The following is a 10,596-nucleotide window of genomic DNA, read 5'->3' as shown; positions in this document are numbered from 1 at the left end:
GATAAGGTACTAACATTTCTCAGAGCCTTTTTTTTTCTTCAAGCTGTTTTTAGAATTGGGAAGATATAAAAGGTTTACACTGGAATGGTTTACAAAATGGGCTTCCTGAGATTTTTAAATGATGCTGCAGAGAAGACTTCGTACACTGAAAAGACCATATTTCCTGGAGCAGAGAAAAATGGTTGGGAGTGGTTGTTCACACTATCATCTACAAAGAAAAGTATATACATAACACTACATCCATGGGGAAAAAGAACAAAAAAGCAAAACTATGAACAATATGGCAATGCACTGTGATAACAAAAACTCGTCTTTAAAAAATAGCTAAGAAATAAGCGTACTGTCAACATGGCTATACATCACACACATTGCACCAGCCAAACCAAAACAGTCTAGTAACTACCATTCTTAGTTTTAGCTTTAAGGCAAACGTGAGGTAAAATGTATGAAGCTAGCACTACCAGCTCCGCTAATCCACAGTAATTTACTAAGTTGTTATACAGAATACATGTAGCCGTGTTAATTTAACAAGCCAAACCTTCTTTCCATGAAATAGAAAAAAGTGTAAAAGAATAGGTTAAATCTTACTTATAATATGTGGCCAAATACCAGTTTTGAGTACTCTCTTTATAGCTAATTTAACTTGAATGAACTTGAAGTTGCTTGAACCAGCTTGTCTGTTTGATCTAGCTTGCTTGAACCTCTTTCTCTTTTTAAAAAAGTGGCTTCATAATAATAAAAATTACTTATAGGAAAGGCAAACTGTTTACTTTCAGCAACAACCCCTTTTATTTTAATATTTTGAGTTTTATAGAGCACATTAAGATATTCACCAAACAAAAGTTATCTTTACTGTTTGCAGTATAGTGGACTAGGCTATTATTTACACTGACTATATACAGAATACAATTACTTAAAATTAAATATTTAAATTATTTTAGTTTGATTTGGATTTATTGTTGTTTATTTTTTAACAGATCATTTTATAATTTGACCCTGTTCCCCCAGTATATGCGTATTTTGCCACTTACAATGGTGTTTTTGTTTAAGGGTATACCTACCTATCAGACAACATGTTTCTAAAGAAGTTTCCAAGATCAAGCAAGCATTACCATTCTCACTTTGTTTGACCTGCTCTATTTACAGTTTTTTATGTTTCTCGCTCATTTTCCCTGTCAGAATTAGTTTTTTGTAAGAAAGCAAGGATGTGCATGCAACATAATCATTAATACCCATGTCTTCTCCAGTGAAGTTCTCTCAGTCAACACTTCACTGGCAAAATCGCAAAACGGACTTCATTGTGTGCTTGTTTAGGAGGGATTAGACCAAGTCTATGTTTCAGCGAGATTTAGGCACTTAAATATGTAGCGACTTTAAAATCCAAGGCTTCAGCATTTTTCTAGGTGACCAATATAACTCATTCAAAGCTAAATTCACATATTTAGATTTCTCCTTATATATTTATTTGTAGACTATCTCCATTAGCAAATATTTATAAATATACATAAATGTGTGTGTATGTATATGCATTTCTTTCAGCAAGTCTTTCATTCTTCCTTGATTTTATAATGGATGTATTGATGCATCCATTTTAAGCTGGATGTGGCAAATATCTTAACATAATACACTTAAGGACTCGGAAAGATTAAGGAAAAAAAAAACAGTGATAAAGTATATGAACTTGGAAAATGATACTGATCTGGAAATGAACTATTAGTGCATGCTAAAAATCCATGTAACTGGGAGATAACAACTCTCAGTGACTGCAGAGGACAGAGGACTGTTTTTTGCAGCTAATATGTGATAACAAACAAATGAATCGAGCTAAAATTAAATTATGAAAAATACGTTGCAAATATAGTGTACAAAAAAGGAGGCAAATACCCAAACCCCTTCTTCTTCTCATGTCATTCCTAAATCACATTTGTGAAATTGTTTTGCAGAAATCAGATTTCCTGTATTTTCAATTATGTAAATTGTGTACTCTATATTTAAATAGCTGATATAGATCACCTAATTTTTTACGTCAGTCTTTCAGGTTTTCTCTTTTCTCATCTATTTATACTTCAGGAAGATCCATGGAATTCTTCCCACTTTTTCAATAAAATTAGCAAAATTTTTATACCGAAAAATCTAACAACTGTGAGTGATACAATAAGTTTAAGAAGGAACTGAGACTTGTTTTGAAACAGAATTTGGAAGATGACACTTTAAATAGATAATGAAACTATGATTTGAAACTATGGTTTTATGCATGGTTATCAAGTTCTTAAATTAAAGTTCAACTTCACATAATTGTGGTTTTTCAATCTACAGTAATTCCTTAATAACTTAACTTTTCAGGTTTGATTTCAGTGTTGGTTACTAACGTTTATAACTTGAATCATGAATATAATTTTATCTTGTATAAGGAAATGGTTTTATATCTGTATCTCTAAAATTGGAGCCCAGTTGTAACATTTGTATAATTGATAAAAATCTGCTACTCTGCTACACTGAAGCAAACTTTCTAATAATTGCCATGGAAATAAATTAGTTAAGAGTACCAAATTGAACACAAAGATTATCACAAACCTTTTAACTGAAATTAGGTGGTCAACTTTATGTACTATAAATTAATTTAAATTTTAAAAAATTAATGTATTTTTCTTTTCAATAAGTGAGAGGTGAGAGATAAGAGACAGCTGATAGAAGCTACATTTTGAGCTTACTTTGTGAATTATACAAGATTTGTGAATTTGGTGAAAGAAAACATTGCCATTAAACTCAAGGTAAGAAATTATTATACATTGTTTTATGTATCTTTATATAAAAAGTTACAAGTAGCAAGCATATGACACAGAAATGGAACAATAACAGCAATAATTGTGAATGCATGCTTTTTACAATGTATCTAATAAAGGGATTTTTGCCAACTCAAATATTCAGTAACATACATGCAGATTATTTTCTCAATGTCAAATTCAGTCATATTGCTAGATGCTTATCCAACAAACATTTCTATTGAAGTGATTATGAATGGCTAAATACCTGATTTCAATAAATTGTTCCTGAAATTGGGAATTTAACTTGTAACAAAAAGAAGAGAGAAAAAGAAAAAAAGAGATGACCAATAAGCATAATAACCAAAGTCTTATTGCCTTCTAGTAATTTTACTCAACACTGTATGCTGAATTTTGTCATGATATGAGAATAGCTGGTCAGAGAGTCCATAAAACCTCTAGCTGGTGTTTCCAAGGACGATAGTTTCACATTTCATTGTAGCATGTTCAAAATCACCCAGGAGCGCACTATTCTCAAGCAGTCTATATAATGAAAACAACGTACATATAACAAAAGTTCAATGTAAATCTTCTTCCACATATCACACAACATACAAGTAAATAACAGACATAAAACATATCAACTGAAATAAAACTAAGATTAAAAAAAAAAAAGGGGGACAGTCTGTTAGGAGCTAATTTCTTCTTCAAGTTTGCAGCAAATCTCCAAATGTATTAAAAAACTAAGGAGCACTTTGTGGCCAGCAACCAAATTACAAAAGAAAGATATTGTTGTGCAATGGGATTATCTTGCTAAAGAAGTAAGATATGCCTGTACTTCTTAGGTTTGGATAAAGGCAATGAAATGAGATTAGAAACATGTCCGCTCTCTCTTTGAGGCAGCTGAAATAATTCACTATAGATTTTTCCATTCAGAGTTTGGATGAATAGTTGTCTGAAAGCAAAACAAAGTTAAAATACGTTCTCTCTATGAGGAAAAATACAGAAAAATATTTACCTTAACTGTCTAGAAGCAATAAAAGCATTAATGGATTCTTTCCTAGTAAAATTGCTGTATACATATATACACATACAAACATGTATATACACATATCTGTGTTTATATATATATACACGTGTACATATACATATATAAATTGACAGACTAGCAGCTGTCTATAACTTCATCATAAACATCTGAGATTATGTTTATTGAGATTAAGCGTTGATAACAAATTATACAAAATGAAAAGCCTAGGAAAAGATTCAAAAAAGGAAGTTTAATTTGCAAACGTTAACATTAGCGCTACAGAATCTCTAGATTTATCAGTACTAGCACATACCCTTCCCTCAACACTTCACAAGGCTGAATGAATAAAATGAACTGAAAACAAATAGTTCCACATCTTCCTGTCTTGGGTTAGATTGTCAGTTTTTATATACTATTTCACATGCTGGGACTCTAAAATTTATTTTCATAAATGAAAGAATAAAGGAAACATCAGACCATGTAAAGCATCTATCTTTATATTGTGTTTGGAATGAAGATTATATTTAGCTAGGGGATGATTATCGTGCTGTCAAGAGTAAGGAATTAATAGAGTTTGCTTAGCTTGCAATGCTAGGGTGGTCATCTGTCTCTCAGTTTTCTCAGTATTCAAACCTGGCTTTCCCCATACAAGGTGACTTATAACTTAGGAACTAACATGCATTTTAGCAATATAACAAATAAAATGGAAAGCAACAGATGGTTCAATTGTTGTATAGGTATGTTTACTTACCTCAGGTTTGTCTCTTAGACCCTAGTTGTGTTGTACTCAGACTCATGTTTGCTTAGAGACCCAATGAGGCAGAACCTGGAATGTTATGGCTATTTCATTCAAAATAATAATGTTTGCATAGAAAAAAAGAAATATATGCATATAGATACTTAATAAACAGTACATCTTGATAATCTGATCAATATTCATGAAGCAATTTACATTGACATGCAATTAGATTAAAATAATCAAATAACTTATTTTCATATGCCTTAATGTGCAAAGAAATATGGAGGACGTGTAAACAGCCACAAGAAGTGCATAAATAACGCATGCAAGAGAAAACACAAATATATATATAAAGTTTGTGTGTTCTTTTTCAAATAAAATGTTCATAAATGTTTCTGCTTTTCTTTTTCTTTTACTTGTAAACTTTTAATCATTCATATTTACAGTCATTCAAAGTGCAATATACAGTAGAAATAACTCTTTTATTAAAAATATCATGCTTGATGTTACTTTTTATTGATTAGAAAGGTTCCTTTAACTACATTCTTATATGTAAATATATGAGTATTCTCTATTCATTATGCTGTCTCATGTTCTAATGGATTTATATATATGTGTTAATATGACAAGCTAAGATATCGTGATTAATAATGGAACAGATACAGTAAAGTTTTGAAAATATTGTCGTTCACTGTAGAAAAGATAATATTTCATGAGAAAAGGGGTTTCCTTACCCCAGGACTGTGGTTCTCATTATTGTGCCGTGCATCAAAATGGATACATGTGTTTTCTACTTATTGGTGTATTGATTTAGAAATGTTAGACCAACCGTGGATGATACTCAAGGCCACCTCAGTTGCAAGGAAATCACATGTATGTGGCTCTTTCAAAAACTAGATTCACACAAAATCTTCTTTGGTTTTCAAAAATTGTACCTGTTCTCTGTTGACTTGTGTGTGCATGCATGTGGGTATGTGTAAAATAGTAAAAGAAAAAGAAAGATATAAAGTAGAAAGGTAAAACCGAGATACAGGATCCTTCAGGAAACAGGAGAAGAGATATGAGAAAGAGAGAGAGAGAGAGAGAGAGGAAGAGAGAGATAATATAATGGTATGTGTTATCAGGAAACAGAAATTTAAACAATAAATAAAGAAGAAAGAAAATATGTCTTTACTGAATAAAGAGTGAATATGTTTGGGCAATCAAGTCCTTACACAATAGTCTTCATCAAAAATCTATTGATACTGACCGCTGAACAGCTTTGTCATGTCTGGACAGCCTGTGACTTGTGGTTGGTACCTCTTCAATTTCGTCTATCTCACACGCGTCTGCAGCATCTTGTGAGTAGCTATGCTTCATGACAAGGATATTTCTCCTGTTCATGGGCTGAATGAGTGGTTTTACAGGCTGGGGTTGTATTTCTGTCAAGACAGAAGCATCTCTTGTGCTGAGGTTACTACGGCTGCCTTTAATGCTAGACACTTGTGATCCACAGTGATGGTCATGAATGCATTTTGAAGATGATCTCCGCAGTTTATGATAATTTTCAAAGTCATCTGCAACATCAGCAAGGTCAGCTGTAGTCCCTGTCCCTCTGAGGGTGCATAACTCATAATGAGGAGGCTCAAACACCTCCTGGAACACTGTTTGATCAAAGTCTGTTTTCCTTTGGACAAATTTTTTACGAGGCTGCTTGATCTGTACTATAACAGAGATAACAATGAGGATGATCACAATGCAAGAAGTCACCCCAATTATAGTCCCACTGGTATTGGTAAGTTGGTCCAATAGGTTAGCTTTTCTTTTTTCTGTGTGACAGGAGAAAAGAAAAAGCACAGCGTTAATTGCAGTTCAAGAATAAAAACAACCATGATGGGTTCAAAGATTGCTGCAAAGCTAAGCCTTGTCTGAGTTCACTTAACCAATCTCACCAACAAAAAGAAAAAAGAAATCAGGTATTCGTGAAAGTCAAATAAACAACACACAGGTCCTCTGTGCGCCTGTTCACTTGGAAAATGATTTATTCAGGGTATATTACAAGCTTAATTAGATGAAAGAATTGTTTACATTTTTTATAAATAGCAGCCACCATAACAAGCAGATGGTTTTAGTGTCACCTCTGAACTCCCTTTGTCTGCTAAAGCCCCCAAGACTGTTACAGATATTCTCTTCACTATTTTCTCTCTTCCAGTAAATATATGCAACTAGGACACTAGGACCAATGAAAGAGCAAGACTTTACAGGATTTAAAAAGAAATTCTTCTTTGCATTGGGAACTTCGATGAAGTCCTAATATTTATGAGTTGACTGGGACTGTTGACAGTATTCAATGAAAAAGCTAAATCAGGAGAAAAGTTATTCCAATTGAGGTTTGAGAAAGGAAAAAAAAAAGTGCGCAAGTTATTTCTTTTGTTCCTGATCTATTAATTACCGTAACTTTTCTCAACGTCCATAAAAATCCAAAAGCTGATCCTATCTACTATCCTTCACTCAGGGGCCTCTAGGAAGTTAGCCAGCAAATTCAGCATTGTGAATGAAGAAAAAACAGAAAATATGCAGTAAAAGAATAAAAAGTAAACCAGTTTCACCCTACTATTGTGTAAATTTCTCTGCGATTTGCTTTCGGACGGTGACAGACACATGAGACCGTGACTGAGCCTTGTAGAAATCCAAGCTGAAGGCAGTCACATCAGTCACAGGCATAGCAAGACTTGACAACTGTGATTGACTTTCAACAACCAGTTGAGTGTAATTTTTCCTGGCAACCTAAAACATATCAAAGGACTTAATAAAAAGCCTTTGAAATGAAAGTTATTGGCACCAAAACAATAACATCCATTTCTTCATAATCTCCTGGGTACCAAAAATTAACTTTTCAGTACTCCCCATTGCCTACTCTTGCAGATTCACCTAGGGTTTCTCTAACTGATGGACACAGACTCCGGGGAAGTAGCAGAGTTCGAAAAAGCAACACAGCAGCAACCAACCTTTGTGCTGTGATCAGCAAACCTCTCTTTTCTAGTCAGAAAAACACGAGAGGATAAATGCACAAGACCCAATAAAAAGATACTTGGCAAAACGAAAGATGAAAAGAATCCTGGAAATTAAAGAGTGGGGAATGTTTTCTGTTTTCCTCTGTGCTGAAGAAGTAGAGAACAGACAATTATTTCCCAGTCATATCTTTAGTTTCTTTGAAGAATGTTATGCCATGCCACAGTTTTGCTGTGTTCTTTTGAAGTATGTTTTCATTTGTGTTATTGCACTGCTTGTCAGGGTTTTACAGGCTTCAACAGACTTATGGGCTGACTGCTAATCCACTTCATTCTGAATTTTTTCTTGATTGGTTCCTAAATTTGGCATATCCCATGTTTCCAGGAACAAATCTGCAGTAGCGGGGGGGTGGGGGGTGGGAGGGAAGCAAACTGTCTCCCTAGCCTGCGATGTAAGTTAGTTAAGCTCTTTTCCCTGAAGACAACACAGATGCTGATTTTTTTCTTCCAGAAAGACAGAGCAATATTTAGAAACCATTGTCAGCGCCTGGTTAGGAACACCAGTCCCTACCTATAAAACAGACATTATGCCTGATTTCACACGCTTGTTCCTTGCTCTTCAATTTTACTTGATTATAAGTAGATTTGGTTGCTTTCTTACAGCATTAATTCCACTTTACCTTGGCTTTTTAGCCCACCTGGGCTCTTATGGGCATGGTACGCAGCTAAAAGACACCTGCTACCCATATGTTACTCCACTACAACGGTAACTATGACAAAGGAATCAAAATATGACTTTTAATTACATTTTAGATTGTACGGGAAACAGAGACCAAGTGATCAGAAAGCCTGCCAGAAGGACATAACCAACACAAATCAACTCCCAGCAAAACAAATGCAAACACTGAAAGTAAAATCCATCAGTATTTTTACCCGTCTTCATTTTCTCTTTTGCTTGATGTGTGCTCTCCCTGAATTACTCTTCCTGAGCTTTAACCCATCTGGCACATACTTAACAGGAAACTAAGGATAATATTCTGTATCCCACGCAGTCTAAATGACTTATTTCCAATTCTATACATTACCTTTGCAGTGGTTTTCATCCCAAGGATACACACAATTCTGGAGTCCATTGCAGACCAATGTGTCGTTAATACACATATTACTGTGGCAAAAGAATGTGTTGGCTTCACAAGGGGCTAAAAACAAGAGAGAAAAAGCTGATATTAAGTAGTAAATCATTCAGCTCTCCACAACAAACACCTCTAGGCGTGATCATGTAACCTGCAATAGGAAAAAGGTATACAACACAGGTTCCTTGAGCATATTTAATATATCGCGTGCAGCATTGAAAGCACTCAAGTCACACGCTGTTTGTTATTCTGTGGCAAGAGATTTTCAGTTCTAACACGGATGGACCTTCCCATAGCCTGACTCTCATGGCCATAGTGGGTTGGCCCCCCATACATTGGTGGGGGGTCATTGATGTGTGATCAACAGTTTTAGCCACAGATCCAAAACACAGCACCCTATGGGCTGCTATGAAAAAGATTAACTGTATCCCAGCCAGACCCAGTGTATGGGAAATAATTTGTTTAAAAGTTTGTTGCTGAAACTCCAGTTTTATAAGAAAACTTGTGTGACTCAAAGAAGATATGTACTTTAGCGCCCATATCAATAGTGCCTGAACATTTTTACACGGAGAAAATAAAATTATTTTTAAAACCTTTTGGTCATAAGAAAGGCTACAGTAAAAGTATCCTTTTGATCACAAGTGTGAAGATTAGAAAAAGCAACATTCTTCAGTGTCGCTGAAGCCCGTGGTCTCAGAGAATCATGCATATTAACACTGCAGGATGAAGGCTTTACTGAAGGCCATATACTGCTACTGAGAAACAGCAGCTTGGAAGCCGTCAGAAGGAATTGTAAACGCTGCTAAACCGTGCTACTTACTCAAGTGTTGGGAGATCGTTGGGTGCTGGGGTTGTAAAGATACTACTCCAAAATTATACAACATAGTGAAGAGAAATTACTCCTCATATTTCTTTTATTAATACCAAACCAGAAGATCTCCCTCCATTTAGAAAAAGACCTCCAAACTTGATCAGTGTTAAATCAGTAAAAATGAACTGTTTACATATTTTTTTAGCTCAAACAACCCAAACCCATTATTATAATTATTTTTAAGGGAAAGTTAAAAATAACCCAAGATCCTTAACTAATCAGAAAGGAGTTATGGTGTTCATATTATTGATACTTAGAATTTGATACTTCGTGGCAGTTTTTCTCCTGCAACTTTAAAAGCAGTTCCTATGACAACATATATGCATAGCACAGAGCCTGGCTCAGAGCAGATGCCTGCTTCAGTGGTTTGCTAACTAAGGACTGTACAAAGGATTTATATTGCAGAACTTAATGACTCTATATATCATGTCAAGAAATCCACTTTTCAATAAATACTTAAGCTCAGATATTCATAACTGACTGTAATGACTTCTTCAGAGCAATTGTGGTCTGTTAAACAAATAGTAAATACCATCAAAACTTGTACATACCCCCAAACACACAACCACTCACTCAGATATAACAGTGTACAGGTACTGTATCTCTTAGTAGATGCAGAAGACTGATCAGTCAGACTGGTTCTGCTCCCTGTTCAATTTTTGGAAAAATGTGGTATACCATCTCCTAAACTGCAGTGACCTGGCCACATGTTAAGTTTGTTACAGGAAGAATTTTACTTTAAACTGGATAGGAAGAGCAGAACAGCACACATGCATATTAGCAAGGGAGGGTGCTTTGGGACTGTCCTTATCTGTTACCATCATTTGGAAACAGTGAGAGCTGAGCCTGGAGGATAGTATGTCACATCATGATGTGACGTCATACAGGGAACCCACCAGAGGCACTATCATCCTTTCACACTCTAGCTGTAATCCCTGTTTCTGGGCAAGGTGAGGATCTTTTGGGATTGGTTATTTCCAACACACAGAAAGAGTTTCACTGCCTGCTCTAAGCAAAAAAGTGAAACAGAGAAGGAGAGAATTTACGAAAGGGAAACCTAAGAAGACTTAA

The 10,596-nt window shown here is 34.9% G+C and overlaps 1 protein-coding gene across 1 annotated transcript; it reads right to left on the bottom strand.

Moving 5' to 3' along the window:
- Positions 1-2,779: 2,779 nt before the first annotated feature.
- On the bottom strand, positions 2,780-8,720 carry NETO1 (neuropilin (NRP) and tolloid (TLL)-like 1; the record flags this gene model as incomplete). Its single annotated transcript, XM_009699674.1, has 4 exons — positions 2,780-3,305; positions 4,544-4,618; positions 5,781-6,339; positions 8,607-8,720. Coding segments are annotated over 3 exons (734 nt in total), but the record flags the coding sequence as incomplete, so codon positions are not given.
- Between the last annotated feature and the right edge of the window lie 1,876 nt (positions 8,721-10,596).

Source organism: Cariama cristata, unplaced genomic scaffold (genome assembly GCF_000690535.1).
Source record: "Cariama cristata isolate BGI_N322 unplaced genomic scaffold, ASM69053v1 scaffold23124, whole genome shotgun sequence".
Classification (NCBI taxonomy): domain Eukaryota; kingdom Metazoa; phylum Chordata; class Aves; order Cariamiformes; family Cariamidae; genus Cariama; species Cariama cristata.
Note: the sequence above shows the minus strand (reverse complement) of the source record. Positions and strands in the feature narration are given on the sequence as shown.